General features: G+C 42.9%; 1 protein-coding gene across 1 annotated transcript in view; it reads left to right on the plus strand.

Annotated features, from left to right (window-relative positions):
- The window catches only part of obscnb (obscurin, cytoskeletal calmodulin and titin-interacting RhoGEF b), an 821,414-nt gene that overhangs the window by 146,118 nt on the left and 653,982 nt on the right, over positions 1 to 21,314 (plus strand). Inside the window, exons 14-15 of the mRNA XM_060825732.1 lie at positions 692 to 967; positions 12,003 to 12,278. Of these exons, the coding sequence (XP_060681715.1) occupies positions 692 to 967; positions 12,003 to 12,278 (552 nt within the window). The remainder of the gene's footprint in view (positions 1 to 691; positions 968 to 12,002; positions 12,279 to 21,314) is intronic.

Genomic DNA, 21,314 nt, shown 5'->3' on the forward strand with positions numbered 1-21,314 from the left:
AGGGGACGTCAGAGAAAGGTTCTTTATGCAGAGAGTTGTGAATGCATGGAATGCGTTGCCAGCAGTGGTGGTGGAAGCAGAGTCATTAGGGACATCTAAGTGACTGCTGGATATGCACCTGGATAGCAGTGAGTTGAGGGGTGCGTGGGTTAGTTATTTTATTTTACATTAAGATTAACCCTCGGCACAACATCTTGGGCCAAAGGGCCTGTTCTATGTTGTAGTTTTCTATTTCTGTGTTCAATGTTTTATTCCTCAGCCAGTTTTGTATCCATGTTACTACTGTTACTTTCATTCCTTGAGCTATAACTTTGGTCATGGTCTTTTATGTGGCACTCAGTAAATACCTCATGAACGTTCATGTAGACCACGTCAACAGCATTTACCTCATGGTGCCTTTATGTTACCTTTCTAAAAATCTGAATCAATTTAGTTAAACATGGTTTAACTTTAGAGATCTGCTTTCAACACTGAGGCACTTCAGGACAAAGTTGGCCCAAAGCTTGGTCAAAGGGATTGACGTTAATGAGCGTCAGAAAGTGAGAAACTTACTCGTTGATATAAACTCTTTTGCAGAACAAGAGCTATTACTTATCAAAAAAGAATCCATTTGGTTGAACAACTCCAAAAGATTTGGTATCTTTGAACTAACATTTCTTGATCTTACCTGCCAGTGGAAACTCTTTTGCAGAACCAGTACCAGTATTTGCCAATAAAGAAGCTGTTCAGAAGGAGGTAAAGGTTCGAGTATCGGAGAATGCTGTTCTCAGTTGTGAAGTATCGGATTTCAAAACTGGAGTGAAATGGTCCAAAAGTGGAAAATCTCTCAGTTCTAGTCAGAAGCTTAAACTTGAATCTGATAATAGAATACGAAGACTCCTCATTCTGAATGCAGAACTAAAGGATGGTGGCAGTTACGTATGTGAAGCAGCTGGAGAGAAATTGACTTTTCATGTTGAGGTTACAGGTCAGTCATGTTTGCTGATGGTTTGCTGTTTAGTTTTCATTTTGTTTGCTGATGATGTTTTTAAGGTTATTGCTTGTCATGTGGCATTTTTATAACAAATGGTTGGTGCTTTTTGGAGTTTCATCTATTATAATGTTGTAATGTAGAGAATTAATGGAAAACTTACTTAAGATTGTAACTTGCACTTGCTGCAAACTTACACAACATTCATAGAACAATGCTGTACAGGAACAGGCTTTTCGACCAGCGATACCATTCAAAACTTTTCATGTCTACCTGAACATAGTCTATATCCCTCTATTCCCTGCTGGATCATGTGTTTGTTTAAATGCCGCTTGAACATTGCTCTTGTATCTGCTTTTACCACCTCCCCTGACAGCGTGTTCCAGTTACCCACCACTCTCTGTGTGAAAGAAATGCCTTGCACATCGCCTTCAAATTTTCTCCCTCTTACCTTAAACTTATAGCCACTAGTATTTAAAATTTCCATCCCAGGAAAATAACTCTGACTGCCCACCATATCCATGCGTCTCATAATTTTATGTACTTCCATCAGGTCAGTCCTCAGCCTCTGATGTTTTAGCGCAAACAATCCATGTTTGTGTAATGTCTCCTTATAGCTAATACATTCCAATCCATACAACATTCTGGTAAATCTCTCTTGCATCCTCTCCAAAGCCTTCACATCCTTCCTATGATGTGGCAACCACAACTGCATGCAATATTCCAAATAAGCCAGAACTAAAATTTTATACAGCTGCAACCTGACTTGCTGACTTTTATACTCAGTGCCCGACTTATAAAGGCAAGCATGTTGTATGCCTTCTTTACCACCTTATCCACTTCTGTTACCACTTTCAGACTTATACCCCAAGATCTCTCTGTGTATCAATGCTCCTAGGGGTACTGCCGTTTACTGTGTACGTTCCTCTTGCATTTCACCTCGTATTTGTCCAGATTAAATTCAATCTGCCATTTCTCCACCCAGTATCCTGCCATATCCTTTGACAAGTTATGGTGATTGGAGTGGTTGTGAAGAACTTCTATCCCATATTTTTAATTTCCTCCAAAAGTTATAAAGTAACTCAACACATAAAAGATGGATAAATAGAGTCATAGAGATGTACGGCATGGGAACAGACCCTCTGGTCCAACACATCCATGTTGACCAGGTATCCCAACCCAATCTAGTCCCACCTGCCAGCACCTTGCCCATATCCCTCCAAACCCTTCCTATTCATTAACCCATCGAGATGCCTTTTAAATGTTGCAATTACACTAGCCTCCACCACTTCCTCTGGCGTCTCATTCCATATATGTACCACCGTCTGGGTGAAAACGTTGCCCCGTAGGTCTCTTTTCTGTCTTTCCCCCTCTCACCCTAAAACTATGACTGCATGTTCTGGAATCCCTGACCCCAGGGAATGTCTCTTTATCCTGTCCATGCTCCTCATGATTTTCTAAATCTGTATAAGGTCACCCCTCAGCCTCCAACGCTCTAGGGAAAACAGCCCCAGTCTATTCAAGCCCTCCCTATAGCTCAAATCCTCCAACCCTGAGCCCTGGCAACACCCTTGTAAATCTTTTCTGAACCATTTCAAGTTTCACAACATCTGTCCAATAGGAAGGAGAACTGAATTACATGCAATATTCCAATAGCGGTCTAACCAATGTCCTGTGCAGCCGCAACATGACCTCCCAACTCCTGTACTCAATAGTCTGACCAATAAATGAAAGCATACCAAATGACTTCTTCACTATCCTATCTACCTGCGACTCCACTTTCAAGGAGCTATGAATTTGCAGTCCAAGGTCTCTTTATTCAGCAACACTCGCAAGGACCTTACCATTAGTGTATAAGTCCTGCTAAGATTTGCTTTCCCAAAATGCAGCACCTCGCATTTATCTAAACTCCATCTGCCACTTCTCAGCCCATTGGCCCATCTGATCAAGATCCTGTTGTAATCTGAGGTAACCTTCTTTGCTGTTCACTACACCTCCAAATTTGGTGTCATCTGGCAATTTCAAATCATTTGGACTCAACATCGATCCTTGTGCACTCCACTAGTTACAGGCCCCCAGTCTGAAAAACAACCCTCCACCACCACCCCCTGCCTTTTGCCTTTGGGCCAGTTCTGTATCCAAATGGCTGGTTCTCCCTGTATTCCATGAGATTTGACCTTGCTAACCAGCCTCCCATGCGGAACCTTGTCGAACGCCTTACTGAAGTCCATATAGATCACGTCTACTCCTCTGCCCTCATCAATCCTCTTTGTTATTTCTTCAAAAATGTCAATCAACCTTGTGAGACATGATTTCCCATGCACAAAGTCATGTTAACTATCCCTAATCAATCCCCAGGACCTGATCAGGTATACCATATAACTTTGAGGGAAGCTAGGGAAGTGATTACTGGGCCTCTGGCTGAAATATTTGTATCATTAATAGCCACGGGAATGGTGCCAGAAGTCTGGAGTTTGGTTAACATGGTGCCATTATTTAATAAAGCTGGTAAGGAAAAGGCAAGGAAGTATATACCGGTGAGGCTGACATCAGTGGTGGGTAAGTTGTAGAAGGGAATTCTGAGAAACAGGATTTACATGTATTCGGAAAGGACTGATTAGGGAAAGTCAGCATGGTTTTGTGCATGGGAAATTGTATCTCACGAACATGATAAGAGTTTTTTGAAGAAGGGACAAAGAAAATTGATGAAGGCAGAGTGGTGGATGTTGTCCATATGGTCTTCAGTAAGGTGATCCACGCAGTTCCACATTGTCAACTGGTTAGCAAGGTTAGAACACATGAAATAAAGGCAGAACTGGCCATTTAGATACAACATTGTCTCAAAGATAGGAGACAGAATGTAGTACATAGTTAAAAAACATACAACGGAGGACAGTACAGCACAGCACAGGCTCTTAGGCCCACAGTGTTGTGCCGATCATTTATGTTAATCTAAGATGAACCTAACCTGCACACCCCTCAATGTACCACTGTCCGTGTGCTTGTCTAGCAGTCGCTCACATGTCCTTAACTCTATTACCACCGCTGGCAGTGCATTCCTACCTCTGACATCTTCCTTATACCTTCCTCCAATCACATTAAAATTATGACCCCTCATGACAGCCATTTCTACCCTGGGGAAAGATTTCAGGCTATCTACTCTGTCTATGTCTCTCATTACCTTGTACATCTCTATCAAGTTACCTCCCCATCTTCTTCTCTCCAGTGTGAAAAGCCCTAGCTCCCTCACCCTCTCTTCATAAGACAAGCCCTCCAATCCAGGCAGCATCCTGGTAAATCTCCTCTGCACCCTCTCTAAAGCATCCACATCCTTCCTATAGTGAGGTGACCACAACTGAACACAATATTCCAAGTGTGGTCTAACCTGCAGCAAAACCTTGTGGCTCTTAAACTTAATCCCCCTGTTAATGAATGCCAAAACACCATACGCCTTCTTAACAGCCCTATCAACTTGGGTGATAACTTTGAAGGATCTGGCTGTGTGGAGTCGAAGGTCCTGCAGTTGCTCCACACTGCCATTAACCCTATATTCAGCATTCAAATTCGACTTTCCAAAATGAATCACTTTGCATTCATTCAGATTGAACTCCATTTGCCACTTCTCAGCCCAGCTCTGCATTCTGTCATTGTCTTGTTGTGGCCTTGTCACTATCTACAGCACTACTGACCTTTGTGTCATCAGCAAACTTACTAACCTCCTCTTCCACTTCTTCATCCAAGTCATTATTAAAAACTACAGAGAGCATAGGCCCAAGAACAGATCCCTGCAGGACACCACTAGTCACTGACCTGCAGGCAGAATACTTTCCATCCATTACCTCTCACTGGCTTCTTTTGGCCAGCCAATTCTCTTTGCAGGCAGCCAAATTTCCCTGTATTCCATACCTCCTAATTTTCTGAATGAGCCTACTGTGGGGAACCTTGTCAACTGCCTTATTGAAATCCGTATACACCACATCCACTCCTTGATTTTTGTCATCATGTGTCTTCTCATCCTCAAAGAACTCAAGGCTTGTGAGACTTGCCCCTCTTAAAGCCACGCTGACTATCTTTAATCAAACTATGTTTTTCCAAATCGTCATAAATTCTATTTCTCAGAATCTTTCCAGTACCTTGCTTACCACAGATGTTAGACTGACTGGTCTGTAATTCCCAGGAATTTCTTATTCTCTTTCTTGAACAGAGGAACAACATTTGCCTCCCTCCTGTCATCCGGTACTACCCCTGTGGAGAGTGAGGATGCAAAGATCATTGGCACAGGTGCAGCAGTCTCATTCCTCACTTCCTGTAGTTACTGTGGATATATCTGATCCGACCCTGGTGACTTATCTATCTTGATGTTTCTCAGAATTTCCTGCACATCCACTTTCTTAATATCAGTCTGTTCAAGCCTATTGACCTGGTCCATGGCATTTTCAGTATCTACAAAGTCCCTCTCTCTAGTGAAAACTGAAGCAAAAAGCTATTTAAGGCCTCCCCTACGTCTTCAGACTCCAGGCACAAGTTCCCTCCACTGTCCCTGATTGGTCCCAGTTTCCTATTCCTCATGTAAGTATAGAATGCCTTTGGGTTTTCCCTAATCCTTCCCGACAAGGCTTGATCGTGCACCCTCCGAGCTCTTCTCAGTCCATTTTTGAGATATTTCCTGGTTATGCTGTAATCCTGTAAACCTGTGCCAGAACCTGTACTTCCTGAACCTTAAATAAGCCTCTTTCTTCCTCTTGACGAGACGCTCCTCTTGTTTTGTCATCCAAGGCTGAATAGGTTGTGACCATTTTTCCTGGAGTGTTGGAGGCTGAGGGGTGACCTTATAGTGGTTTATAAAATTAAAAGCAGCATGGATAGAGTGAGTAGTCAAGGTCTTTTTCTTAAAGTAGAGGAGACCAAAACTAGAGGCATAAGTTTAAGTTGAGAAGTGAAGATTTAAAGGGGACCTGAGGGTCAACTTTTTCTTGCAGAGAGCTGTGAATGCATACCAGAGGAGGTGGTAGCAATTGGTACAATTACAAAATTTAAAAGGAATCTTGATGGGTATATGAGTAGGAAGGTTTTAGGGGGAATGGGCTAAATGCAGGCAACTGGGACTAGATTAAATTAGGATATCTTGTGAGCATGTATGTGTAAGACTGAAGGTCTGTTTCTGTGCTGTACAACTCTCTATAAGTAATTGCTAGAAATAAAATAAAAAGTGAGATTTTAAGAATAGAACAGAATTAGGTCTGTAGATTCACTGAACCTGCTCTGCCATTTGGTAAGATCACGACCAATTTGATCTGTCCATAACTCTACTTTGCTTTTTTCTCCCTGACCTCACTACCATCACTTGTCAATCAAAAATCTGTTCATGTTCTAAAAATATTCTATTCCCTAGCCACCATTGCTCTCTGGGTAAGAGAATTCCAAAGATTTAATGGCCTTCTGGGAGAATGATGTGGAAGTACTGTTGTTGGACTGGGGTGACCAAATTAAAAATCACAGAACAACTGGTTATGGTCTCACAGGTTTGTTTGGAAACACTAGCTTTCAGAGCTACTCCTTCATCGGGTAACGAGTGGGGCAGGATCATAAAATACAGAATTTATAGGAAAAGATCACAGTTCATGCAGTTAAAACAACATATTGAACAAACCTAGATTGCTGTTAAGTCTTAGAATGGATTGCAGGTTTCGATTCATTAATATGTAAATCTTAGGACTTCTTTTAAGTGACATTTTCGAGATAACATAAGGTTTTATAAAAACAGGTCACATCTCAGCTCAGACAATGTATTAATGGCAAAAGAGAAAATGCTGGAAAATCTCAGCAGATCTGGCAGCATCTGAAGTGAAGGAGCCATTGGGAAGTAGTGACCATAATGCATTAAGTTTCAATCTGCAATTTGAGAGGGAGAGGGTACAGTCGGAAGTGATAGTACTTCTGTTGAATAATGGGAACTATGGAGCTGTGAGGGAGGAGCTGGCCAAAGTTCAATGGTGCAATACTTTAGCAGGGATGACCGTGGTGAAACAATGGCGGATATTTCTGTGTATAATGCAGAAGTTGCATGATCAGTTCATTCCTAAAAGGAAGAAAGATCCCAGGAGGAGGAGGCATGGGCGGCCGTGGCTGACGAGGGAAGTTAAGAAACATATAGAGTTAAAAGAGAAAAAGTATAACCTAGCAAAGATAAGTGAGAAAACAGAGAACTGGGAAGCATTTAAAGAACAACAGAGCATTACTAAGAAGGAAAAATGCTGAGGAAAATTGAGGTACGAAGGTAAACTGGCCAATAATATAAAGGAGGATAGTAAAAGCTTTTTCAAGTATGTGCAAGGCAAAAAAATGGTTAGGACTAAAATTGGGCCCTTGAAGACAAAAACCAGGGGAATATATTATGGCGAATAAAGAAATGGCAGAAGAATTAAATGGGTACTTCAGATCTGTGTTCACTTGGGAAGACACAAGCAATCTTCCTGAGGTAACAGTGACTGAAGGACCTGAACTTAATGGAATCTGTATTTGCCAGGATTTGGTGTTGGAGAGACTGTTAGGTCTGATAAGTCTCCGGGGTCTGATGGTCTACATCCCAGGGTACTGAAGGAGTTGGCTCGGGCAATCGTGGATGGGTTGGTGATTATTTTCCAGAATTCGATAGATTCGGGATCGGTTCCTGAGGATTGGAGAGTGGCTAATGTTATACCACTTTTTAAGAAAGGTGGGAGAGAGAAAGCAGGAAATTATAGACCAGTTAGTCTGACCTCAGTGGTGGGAAAGATGCTGGAGCCTATTATAAAGGATGAGATTACGGCACATCTGGATAGGAATAACAGGATAGGATAGAGTCAGCATGGATTTATGAAGGGGAAATCGTGCTTGACTAATCTTCTTGAATTTTTTGAGTGTGTCACTCTGAAGATGGATGAGGGAGATCCAGTAGATGTAGTGTACCTGGACTTTCAGAAAGCTTTTGATAAAGTTCCACACAGGAGGTTAGTGAATAAACTTAGGGCACATGGTATTGGGGGCAAAGTACTAGATTGGTTTGAAAATTGGTTGGCTGATAGGAAACAAAGGGTAGTGATAAACGGCTCCATTTCGGAATGGCAGGCAGTGACCTGAGGGGTACCGCAGGGATCCGTGCTGGGACCGCAGCTTTTTGCAATATATGTTAATGATGTAGAAGATGGTATCAGCAATAACATTAGCATATTTGCTGATGATAGAAAGCTGGGTGGCAGGGTGAAATGTGATGAGGATGTTAGGAGATTACAGGGTGACCTGGACAAGTTAGGTGAGTGGGCAGATGCATGGCAGATGCAGTTTAATGTGGATAAATGTATGTTTATCCACTTTGGTGGCAAGAACAGGAAGGCAGATTACTACCTCAAGGGAATTAACTTAGGTAAAGGGGCAGTACTGAGAGATCTGGGTGTTCTTGTACACCAGTCAATGAAGGCAAGCTTGCAGGTACAGCAGGTAGTGAAGAAGGCAAATAGCATGCTGGCCTTCATAACAAGAGGGATTGAGTATAGAAGCAAAGAGGTGCTTCTGCAGCTGTACAGGGCCCTGGTGAGACCACACCTGGAATATTGCGTGCAGTTGTGGTCTCCAAATTTGAGGAAAGACATTCTGGCTATTGAGGGAGTACAGCGTAGGTTCACGAGGTCAATTCCTGGAATGGCGGGATTACATTACACTGAAAGACTGAAGCGACTGGGCTTGTATACCCTTGGGTTAAGAAGACTGAGAGGGGATCTGATTGAGATATATAAGATGATGAAAGGATTGGACACTCTGGAGGCAGGAAACATGTTTCCGCTATTGGGTGAGTGTCGAACCAGAGGACACAGCTTAGAAATACGGGGTAGACCATTTAGGACAGAGCTGAGGAGAAACTTCTTCACCCAGAGAGTGGTGGCTGTGTGGAATGCTCTGCCCCAAAGGGCAGTGGAGGCCCAGTCTCTGGATTCATTTAAGAAAGAGTTGGATTGAGCTCTCAAAGATAGTGGAATCAAGGCTTATGGAGATAAGGCAGGGAGCAGATACTGATTAGGAATAATCAGCCATGATCATATTGAATGGTGGTGCAGGCTCGAAGGGCTGAATGGCCTACTCCTGCACCTATTGTCTATTGTCTATTGTCATAATAATTGTTGAAGTTGTGGATACTGTTTGCTTTATAAATTTCTCTCACCTCCCTGAATTTGCATTAGGTTTATTGTCACATGTACACACATTAATACAATGAAAAGTTTATAAGTCACCACTTATGGTACCATCTTAGGTACAAAGGACCTATGCACAAAATCTTTGGAGAAGACAGAAGAAGAAGAGACACAAAGTTATCAAGTTAAACATTATAGTCCTTCTTACCAAAGTAGAAAAACGAAGAAACAGCTAACAGTTCAACACCACATTCCATAATTTCCTGCCCGTCCTGGGCTCGCATTCCTCACAAGGGTTTGGCCTCGCCCTGCCACACCTTAGGTTGCCTGCTCTCATCATATTGCTGCCTGTTCCTACTACAGCCACTACCATGGGAAGCCTGTTGCTGCTTGTCACGGACTGCTTGCTCCCACTCTTACCCCGTGGGCACCCCATGCTGCCTGCTTCTGCTATTGCTGCTGGCTGTCCTGGGCTTCCCGTGTCTGCTCAGACTCGGCGCACAGTTCCCAAGCTATCCCCGATCGGCCCTGAAAAGGAAACAGGAGTGGTGGAGAAACGTTTGTAGTGGTGTTCCCACAATCCGGCTGGAGTCCTGCTCCGGTACCTGCTTTCATGCTCCAGACCGCGAAGAAGCTGTGATGCCACCGACTGCCAGACCTCTGCCCAGACACACCAGCGGCATTGAGGCTGACTGCTAAAGCCTCCAGTGGCTGCCGTCGCCATAGCAGTGTCACCTGTCCTACCTCCTCAGTGATCTATACACATATGCAGCAGTCCCTCTAGTCCTGCACCCCTTTAGAATTCTAACCTTATTTTATAATGACTTTCATTGTTCATCCTATCAGAATGCATCAACAAATGTTTCTGTGTCTTGAATCTCACCTGCCACCAATATGCTCCCTCCTTTTGGAGCTCTACATTGTCGTCTTCACAGTTTATAATTTATGTGTCATTTGCAAAGTTTAAAATTATTTCCTGCATGCAAAGACTGATACTGTTAATGGATATCCGGAAAGGAAAGAACCCTATTACTGATGACCCTGAGGAACACCAGTACAAACGTTTCTCCACTACTCTTGTTTCCTTTTCAGAGCCGATCGGGGATAGCTTGGGAACTGTGTGCCGAGTCTGAGCAGACACGGGAAGCCCTAAATGATTTTTTTGCCTTGGTGTTCATGAAGGAAAGGGGCCTTGTTGTGAATGAGAAATTTAAGGAACTGGGAAATAGGCTAAATAGCTTGAGATTGAACAAGATGATGTGCAGGAACTTTTTGCAAACATTAAGATTGTTAAGTCCCCAGGACCACATTTATCCTACGTTGCTCAGGCAAGCGAGAAAGGAGGTTGCTAAGCTGCTGGCGACAATCTTTGCCTCCTCACTGGAGTCTTACCGGAGGATTGGAAAGAGGCAAATGTTGTTCCTCTATTCAAGAACGGTAAGAGGGAAATCCTGGCAATTACAGACCAGTCAGTCTTACGTCTGTGGTCAGCAATGTTGTAGAAAGAATTCTGAGGGATAGGATTTATGGTAATTTGGCAAAGCATAACGTGATTAAAGGCAGTCAGCATGGCTTTGTGAGGGGCAGGTCATGCCTAACTAATCTTATTGAGTTCTTTGAGGAGGTGACGAGACTGGTCGACGAAGGTCGAGCAGTGGATGTGGTGTATGTGGACTTCAGCAAGGCATATGATCAGGTTCCCCATGGTATGCCAAAGTCAGATAGTATGGGATACAGGGAGATTTGGCTACATGGATTCAGAATTGGTTGGCTGACAGAAGGCAGAGAGTGGTTGTAGATGGAAAGTATTCTGTCTGGAGGTCAGTGTTGAGTGGGATCCCACAGGGCTCTGTTCTAGGGCCTCTGCTCTTTGTAGTTTTTATAAATGACTTGGATGAGGAGGTTGAGGGGTGGGTTAGTAAATTTGCCAATGACACAATGGTTGGGGGTGCTGTCACTAGTATAGAGGGCTGTTGGCTGCAGCACGACATAGACAGAATGCAGAGCTGGGCTGAGAAATGGCAGATGGAGTTCAACCTGGATAAATCCGAAATGATGCATTTTGGAAGGTCGAACTTGAATGCTGAATATAGGGTTAAAGACAGGATTCTTGGCAGTGTGGAGGAACAGAGGGACCTTGGTGTTCAAGTTTTATGATATTAGGAGAAAGGTATAGAGGGGACGTCAGAGAAAGGTTCTTTATGCAGAGAGTTGTGAATGCATGGAATGCGTTGCCAGCAGTGGTGGTGGAAGCAGAGTCATTAGGGACATCTAAGTGACTGCTGGATATGCACCTGGATAGCAGTGAGTTGAGGGGTGCGTGGGTTAGTTATTTTATTTTACATTAAGATTAACCCTCGGCACAACATCTTGGGCCAAAGGGCCTGTTCTATGTTGTAGTTTTCTATTTCTGTGTTCAATGTTTTATTCCTCAGCCAGTTTTGTATCCATGTTACTATTGTTACTTTCATTCCTTGAGCTATAACTTTGGTCATGGTCTGTTATGTGGCACTCAGTAAATACCTCATGAAAGTTCATGTAGACCACGTCAACAGCATTTACCTCATGGTGCCTTTATGTTACCTTTCTAAAAATCTGAATCAATTTAGTTAAACATGGTTTAACTTTAGAGATCTGCTTTCAACACTGAGGCACTTCAGGACAAAGTTGGCCCAAAGCTTGGTCAAAGGGATTGACGTTAATGAGCGTCAGAAAGTGAGAAACTTACTCGTTGATATAAACTCTTTTGCAGAACAAGAGCTATTACTTATCAAAAAAGAATCCATTTGGTTGAACAACTCCAAAAGATTTGGTATCTTTGAACTAACATTTCTTGATCTTACCTGCCAGTGGAAACTCTTTTGCAGAACCAGTACCAGTATTTGCCAATAAAGAAGCTGTTCAGAAGGAGGTAAAGGTTCGAGTATCGGAGAATGCTGTTCTCAGTTGTGAAGTATCGGATTTCAAAACTGGAGTGAAATGGTCCAAAAGTGGAAAATCTCTCAGTTCTAGTCAGAAGGTTAAACTTGAATCTGATAATAGAATACGAAGACTCCTCATTCTGAATGCAGAACTAAAGGATGGTGGCAGTTACGTATGTGAAGCAGCTGGAGAGAAATTGACTTTTCATGTTGAGGTTACAGGTCAGTCATGTTTGCTGATGGTTTGCTGTTTAGTTTTCATTTTGTTTGCTGATGATGTTTTTAAGGCTATTGCTTGGCATGTGGCATTTTTATAACAAATGGTTGGTGCTTTTTGGAGTTTCATCTATTATAATGTTGTAACGTAGAGAATTAATGGAAAACTTACTTAAGATTGTAACTTGCACTTGCTGCAAACTTACACAACATTCATAGAACAATGCTGTATAGGAACAGGCTTTTCGACCAGCGATACCATTCAAAACTTTTCATGTCTACCTGAACATAGTCTATATCCCTCTATTCCCTGCTGGATCATGTGTTTGTTTAAATGCCGCTTGAACATTGCTCTTGTATCTGCTTTTACCACCTCCCCTGACAGCGTGTTCCAGTTACCCACCACTCTGTGTGAAAGAAATGCCTTGCACATCTCCTTCAAATTTTCTCCCTCTTACCTTAAACTTATGGCCACTAGTATTTAAAATTTCCATCTCAGGAAAATAACTCTGACTGCCCACCATATCCATGCGTCTCATAATTTTATGTACTTCCATCAGGCCAGTCCTCAGCCTCTGATGTTTTAGCGCAAACAATCCATGTTTGTGTAATGTCTCCTTGTAGCTAATACATTCCAATCCATACAACATTCTGGTAAATCTCTCTTGCATCCTCTCCAAAGCCTTCACATCCTTCCTATGATGTGGCAACCACAACTGCATGCAATATTCCAAATAAGCCAGAACTAAAATTTTATACAGCTGCAACCTGACTTGCTGACTTTTATACTCAGTGCCCGACTTATAAAGGCAAGCATGTTGTATGCCTTCTTTACCACCTTATCCACTTCCGTTGCCACTTTCAGAGAGCTATAGACTTATACCCCAAGATCTCTCTGTGTATCAATGCTCCTAGGGGTACTGCCGTTTACTGTGTACGTTCCTCTTGCATTTCACCTCGTATTTGTCCAGATTAAATTCAATCTGCCATTTCTCCACTCAGTATCCTGCCATATCCTTTGACAAATTATGGTGATTGGGTTGGTTGTGAAGAAATTCTGTCCCATATTTTTTATTTTCCTCTAAAAGATTTAACGTAACTCAACACATAAAAGATGGATAAATAGAGTCACTGAGATGTACGGCATGGGAACAGACCCTCTGGTCCAACACATCCATGCTGACCAGGTATCCCAACCCAATCTAGTCCCACCTGCCAGCTCCCGGCCCATATCCCTCCAAACCCTTCCTATTCATTAACCCATCGAGATGCCTTTTAAATGTTGCAATTACACTAGCCTCCACCACTTCCTCTGGTGTCTCATTCCATATATGTGCCACCGTCTGGGTGAAAACGTTGCCCCTTTGGTCACTTTTCTGTCTTTCCCCTCTCACCCTAAAACTCTGGCGGCATGTCTGGAATCCCTGACCCCAGGGAATGTCTATTTATCCTATCCATGCACTTCATGATTTTCTATCTGTATAAGGTCACCCCACAGCCTCCAACGCTCTAGGGAAAACAGCCCCAGCCTATTCAAGCTCTCCCTATAGCTCAAATCCTCCAACCCTGAGCCCTGGCAACACCCTTGTAAATCTTTTCTGAACCATTTCAAGTTTCACAACATCTGTCCAATAGGAAGGAGAACTGAATTACATGCAATATTCCAATAGCGGTCTAACCAATGTCCTGTGCAGCCACAACATGACCTCCCAACTCCTGTACTCAATAGTCTGACCAATAAATGAAAGCACACCAAATGCCTTCTTCACTATCCTATCTACCTGCGACTCCACTTTCAAGGAGCTATGAATTTGCACTCCAAAGTCTCTTTGTTCAGCAACACTCCCTAGGACCTTACCATTAAGTGTATAAGTCCTGCTAAGATTTGCTTTCCCAAAATGCAGCACCTCGCATTTATGTAAACTCCATCTGCCACTTCTCAGCCCATTGGCCCATCTGATCAAAATTCTGTTGTAATCTGAGGTAACCTTCTTCGCTGTCCACTACACCTCCAATTTTGGTGTCATCTGTCAATTCCAAATCATTTATATCAATAATGGACTCAACGTCGATCCTTGTGCACTCCACTGGTTACAGGCCCCCAGTCTGAAAAACAACCCTCCACCACCACCCCCTGCCTTCTGCCTTTGGGCCAGTTCTGTATCCAAATGGCTAGTTCTCCCTGTATTCCATGATATGTGACCTTGGTAACCAGCCTCCCATGCGGAACCTTGTCGAACGCCTTACTGAAGTCCATATAGATCACGTCTACTCCTCTGCCCTCATCAATCCTCTTTGTTACTTCTTCAAAAATGTCACTCAATCTTGTGAGACATGATTTCCCATGCACAAAGTCCATGTTAACTATCCCTAATCAATCCCCAGGACCTGATCAGGTTTACCATATAACTTTGAGGGAAGCTAGGGAAGTGATTACTGGGCCTCTGGCTGAAATATTTGTATCATTAATAGCCACGGGAATGGTGCCAGAAGTCTGGAGTTTGGTTAACATGGTGCCATTATTTAATAAAGCTGGTAAGGAAAAGGCAAGGAAGTATATACCGGTGAGGCTGACATCAGTGGTGGGTAAGTTGTAGAAGGGGATTCTGAGAAACAGGATTTACATGTATTCGGAAAGGACTGATTAGGGAAAGTCAGCATGGTTTTGTGCATGGGAAATTATATCTCACGAACATGATAAGAGTTTTTTGAAGAAGGGACAAAGAGAATTGATGAAGGCAGAATGGTGGATGTTGTCCATATGGTGTTCAGTAAGGTGATCCACACAGTTCCACATTGTCAACTGGTTAGCAAGGTTAGAACACATGAAATAAAGGCAGAACTGGCCATTTCGATACAACATTGGCTCAAAGATAGGAGACAGAATGTAGTACTTAGTTAAAAAACATACAACGGAGGACAGTACAGCACAGCACGGGCTCTTAGGCCCACAGTGTTGTGCCGATCATTTGTGTTAATCTAAGATGAACCTAACCTACACACCCCTCAATGTACCACTGTCCGTGTGCTTGTCTAGCAGTCGCTCAAATGTCCTTAACTCTACTACCACCGCTGGCAGTGCATTCCTACCTCTGACATCTTCCTTATACCTTCCTCCAATCACATTAAAATTATGACCCCTCATGACAGCCATTTCTACCCTGGGGACAGATTTCAGGCTATCTACTCTGTCTATGTCTCTCATTACCTTGTACATCTCTATCAAGTTAACTCCACTCCTTCTTCTCTCCAGTGTGAAAAGCCGTAGCTCACTCAACCTCTCTTCATAAGACAAGCCCTCCAATCCAGGCAGCATCCTGGTAAATCTCCTCTGCACCCTCTCTAAAGCATCCACATCCTTTCTATAGTGAGGTGACCACAACTGAACACAATATTCCAAGTGTGGTCTAACCTGCAGCAAAACCTTGTGGCTCTTAATCTAATCCTCTGTTAATGAAAGTCAAAACACCATACGCCTTCTTAACAGCCCTATCAACTTGGGTGACAACTTTGAAGGATCTGGCTGTGTGGACCCGGAGGTCCTGCTGTTGCTCCACCCCACCCTGTTCCAGAGGAACAACATTTGCCTCCCTCCAGTCATCCGGTACTACTCCTGTGTAGAGTGAGGATGCAAAATCATTGGCAGAGGTGCAGCAGTCTCATTCCTTACTTCCTGTAGTTACTGTGGATATATCTGATCCGACCCTGGTGCCTTATCTATCTTGATGTTTCCCAGAATTTCCAGCACATCCACTTTCTTAATATCAGTCTGTTCAAGCCTATTGCCCTGGTCCATGGCATTTTCAGTATCTACAAAGTCCCTCTCTCTAGTGAAAACTGAAGCAAAAAGCTATTTAAGGCCTCCCCTAAGTCTTCAGACTCCAGGCACAAGTTCCCTCCACTGTCCCTGATTGGTCCCAGTTTCCTATTCCTCATGTAAGTATAGAATGCCTTTGGGTTTTCCCTAATCCTTCCCGACAAGGCTTTATCGTGCACCTTCCGAGCTCTTCTCAGTCCATTTTTGAGATATTTCCTGGTTATGCTGTAATCCTGTAAACCTGTGCCAGAACCTGTGCTTCCTGAACCTTAAATAAGCTTCTTTCTTCCTCTTGACGAGACGCTCCTCTTGTTTTGTCATCCAAGGCTGAATAGGTTGTGACCATTTTTCCTGGAGTGTTGGAGGCTGAGGGGTGACCTTATAGTGGTTTATAAAATCAAAAGCAGCATGGATAGAGTGAGTAGTCAAGGTCTTTTTCTTAAAGTAGAGGAGACCAAAACCAGAGGCGTAAGTTTAAGTTGAGAAGTGAAGATTTAAAGGGGACCTGAGGGGCAACTTTTTCTTGCAGAGAGCTTTGAATGCATACTAGAGGAGGTGGTAGCAATTGGTACAATTACAAAATTTAAAAGGAATCTTGATGGGTATATGAGTAGGAAGGTTTTAGTGGGAATTGGCTAAATGCAGGCAAATGGGACTAGATTAAATTAGGATATCTTGTGAGCATGTATGTGTAAGTCTGTTTCTGTGCTGTACAACTCTCTATAAGTAATTGCTAGAAATAAAATAAAAAGTGAGATTTCAAGAATAGAACAGAATTAGGTCTGTAGATTCACTGAACCTGCTCTGCCATTTGGTAAGATCACGACCAATTTGATCTGTCCATAACTCTACTTTGCTTTTTTCTTCCTGACCTCACTACCATCACTTGTCAATCAAAAATCTGTTCATGTTCTAAAAATATTCTATTCCCTAGCCACCACTGCTCTCTGGGTAAGAGAATTCCAAAGATTTAATGGCCTTCTGGGAGAATGATGTGGAAGTACCGTTGTTGGACTGGAGTGACAAAATTAAAAATCACACAACAACTGGTTATGGTCTCACAGGTTTATTTGGAAACACTAGCTTTCAAAGCTGCTCCTTCATCGGGTAACTAGTGGGGCAGGATCATAAAATACAGAATTTATAGGAAAAGATCACAGTTCATGCAGTTAAAACAATATATTGAACAAACCTAGATTGCTGTTAAGTCTTAGAATGGATTGCAGGTTTCGATTCATTAATATGTAAATCTCAGAACTTCTTTTAAGTCACATTTTCGAGATAACATGAGGTTTTACAAACATAGGTCACATCTCGGCTCAGACAATGTATTAAAGGCAAAAGAGAAAATGCTGGAAAATCTCAGCAGGTCTGGCAGCATCTGAAGTGAAGGAGCCATTGGGAAGTAGTGACCATAATACATTAAGTTTCAATCTGCAATTTGAGAGGGAGAGGGTACAGTCGGAAGTGATAGTACTTCTTTTGAATAATGGGAACTATGGAGCTGAGAGGGAGGAGCTGGCCAAAGTTCAATGGTGCAATACCTTAGCAGGGATGACCGTGGTGGAACAATGGCGGATATGTCTGTGTATAATGCAGAAGTTGCATGATCAGTTCATTCCTAAAAGGAAGAAAGATCCCAGGAGGAGGAGGCATGGGCGGCCGTGGCTGACGAGGGAAGTTAAGAAACATATAAAGTTAAAAGAGAAAAAGTATAACCTAGCAAAGATAAGTGGGAAAACAGAGAACTGGGAAGCATTTAAAGAACAACAGAGGATTACTAAGAAGGAAAAATGCCGAGGAAAAATGAGGTACGAAGGTAAACTGGCCAATAATATAAAGGAGGATAGTAAAAGCTTTTTCAAGTCTGTGCAAGGCAAAAAAATGGTTAGGACTAAAATTGGGCCCTTGAAGACAGTAGCAGGGAAATATATTGCGGGGAACAAAGAAATGGCAGAAGAATTAAATGGGTACTTCAGATCTGTGTTCACTGGGAAGACACAAGCAATCTCCCTGAGGTAACAGTGACTGAAGGACCTGAACTTAAAGGAATCTGTATTTGCCAGGATTTGATGTTGGAGAGACTGTTAGGTCTGAAGTTTGATAAGTCTCTGGGGCCTGATGGTCTACATCCCAGGGTACTGAAGGGGGTGGCTCGGGAAATCGTGTATGGGTTGGTGATTATTTTCCAGAATTTGATAGATTCGGGATCGGTTCCTGAGGATTGGAGAGTGGCTAATGTTATACCACTTTTTAAGAAAGGTGGGAGAGAGAAAGCAGGAAATTATTGACCAGTTAGTCTGACCTCAGTGGTGGGAAAGATGCTGGAGCCTATTATAAAGGATGAGATTACGGCACATCTGGAGAGTAGTAACAGGATAGGACAGAGTCAGCATGGATTTATGAAGGGGTGCTTGACTAATCTTCTTGACTTTTTTGAGGATGTAACTCTGAAGATGGATGAGGGAGATCCAGTAGATGTAGTGTACCTGGACTTTCAGAAATCTTTTGATAAAGTCCCACACAGGAGGTTAGTGAGTAAACTTAGGGCGCATGGTATTGGGCGCAAAGTACTAGATTGGATTGAAAATTGGTTGGCTGATAGGAAACAAAGGGTAGTGATAAACGGCTCCATTTCGGAATGGCAGGCAGTGACCAGTGGGGTACCGCAGGGATCCGTGCTGGGACCGCAGCTTTTTACAATATATGTTAATGATATAGAAGATGGTATCAGCAATAACATTAGCATATTTGCTGATGATACAAAGCTGGGTGGCAGGGTGAAATGTGATGAGGATGTTAGGAGATTACAGGGTGACCTGGACAAGTTAGGTGAATGGGCAAATGCATGATAGATGCAGTTTAATGTGGATAAATGTATGTTTATCCACTTTGGTGGCAAGAACAGGAAGGCAGATTATTACCTCAATGGAATTAATTTAGGTAAAGGGGCAGTACAGAGAGATCTGGGTGTTCTTGTACACCAGTCAATGAAGGCAAGCTTGCAGGTACAGCAGGTAGTGAAGAAGGCAAATAGCATGCTGGCCTTCATAACAAGAGGGATTGAGCATAGAAGCAAAGAGGTGCTTCTGCAGCTGTACAGGGCCCTGGTGAGACCACACCTGGAGTACTGTGTGCAGTTCTGGTCTCCAACTTTGAGGAAAGAAATTCTGGCTATTGAGGGAGTGCAGCACAGGTTCATGAGGTCAATTCCTGGAATGGCGGGATTACCTTACACTGAAAGACTGACGCGACTGGGCCTGCATACCTTTGAGTTTAGAAGACTGAGAGGGGATCTGATTGAGACATATAAGATGATGAAAGGATTAGACACTCTGGCAGCAGGAAACATGTTCCCTCTGATGGCTGAGTGTTGAACCAGAGGACACAGCTTAAAAATACGGGGTTGACCATTTAGGACACAGATGAGGAGAAACTTCTTCACCCAGAGAGTGGTGGCTGTGTGGAATGCTCTGCCCCAGAGGGCAGTGGAGGCCTAGTCTCTGGATTAATTTAAGAAAGAGTTGGATTGAGCTCTCAAAGATAGTGGAATCATGGAGATAAGGCAGGAAGCGGATACTGATTAGGAATGATCAGCCATGATCATATTGAATGGCGGTGCAGGCTTGACGGGCTGAATGGCGGTGCACCTATTGTCTTTTGTCTATCGGCTATCTGTAAGGAGAGAAAAGAGCTGACGTTTCAAGTCTAACTGACCCTTTGTCAGCTGCCAGACCTGCTGAGATTTTCCCCCACTTTCTCTTTTGGTTTCAGATTCCAGCATCTGCAGTAATTTCCTTTAACCAATGTATTAAAGGTGTGAGGTTAGAGTCTGTCTGTATCCCAAACTTGAGTCAGAATGGTTCTGTTTCCAAAGTAGGAATTTACATCATGTTATATGGATTGATTGCCTGCATGGATGCTTTTTGAGCAAAAATTAATGTATCTGCAAATACAATTCTGAAAATGGAAATACACACCTATAAGTCTGTGTGTGTGTGTGTGTGTGTGCGCGTGCGTGCAGATTAGTGGGGTCATCTGTAGAGTGTCATGAACCCAGGGTCCCAGGGGTGTATGTGTGTGTGTCTGAGAAAAAGCATGTGTATGACACAGAGTCTGCGTGAGTGTGTATATGAGTGTGTGTGCATGTGTGTGTGAAGAGTGTACAATGTAGTGGGGTCACCTGTAGTGTGACATGATCCCAAGGTCCAAGTTGAGGCCATTCTCATGTGTACCACCTCTGCTTGGTCACTCTGTATTGTTCCCCGAAGGAACATTTCAGAAGTCAGGGACATTTGGCCTCGGATCTTTGGGTGACCATTCCTCCAAGGCAGACTTCAGAATTTGCAACACCGCAGAGTAGCCGCAGAGGCTGATAGCCAAGTTTGGTACCCATGAGAATGGCCTCAACTTGGACCTTGGGTTCATGTCACACTACAGGTGACCCCACTACACTGTACACTCTTCACACACACATGCACACACACTCATATACACACTCATGCAGACTCTGTGTCATACACATGCTTTTTCTCAGACACACACACATACACCCCCCACACTCACACCCACGCACACTCTCTCACAGGCTTATAATCCATCACACTCATGCACATACTCTACCAAGCATGCACACATGCAAACATACACTCTCTCATGCGCATTCATGCTCACGTGCCATACAATAGCAAGCAGCCAATGCAGGCAGTCAATCCATGTAACATTTTATAACTGTCTACTTTGGGAAAAGAACCACTCTGATTCAAGATTGGGATAGAGGCAGACTCTAACCTCACATCGTTAATACAATGTCTGTTCTGAGATGTCAGTTTTCCTTGAGAACATGACTTAAAAGAAATTCTGGGTTTACATATTAATGAACCAAAACCTGCAACTAAAAGATGAAAAACTCAACAGCAATCTAGTTTTTTTCAATATATTGTTTTACTTGCATGAAACTGTGATCTTTTGCTATAAATTCCATATTTTATGATCTTGCCCCACTACTTACCTGATAAAGGAGCAGCACTATGAAAGCTACTACTTCCAAATTAATCTGTTAGACTGTAACAAAATGTTGTGTGATTTTTAACTTCTGGGAGAAGATATTTCTTGACATTGTTATAATCCCAGTCAATGTTATACTAGACATGTCAAATCCCAGACTGAAATCTGGCTGATTGACAGATCAGATTCTGTTTTGTTTTGGTTTTAACAATGTGGTC

This window comes from Hemiscyllium ocellatum, chromosome 5 (assembly GCF_020745735.1).
Source record: "Hemiscyllium ocellatum isolate sHemOce1 chromosome 5, sHemOce1.pat.X.cur, whole genome shotgun sequence".
Classification (NCBI taxonomy): domain Eukaryota; kingdom Metazoa; phylum Chordata; class Chondrichthyes; order Orectolobiformes; family Hemiscylliidae; genus Hemiscyllium; species Hemiscyllium ocellatum.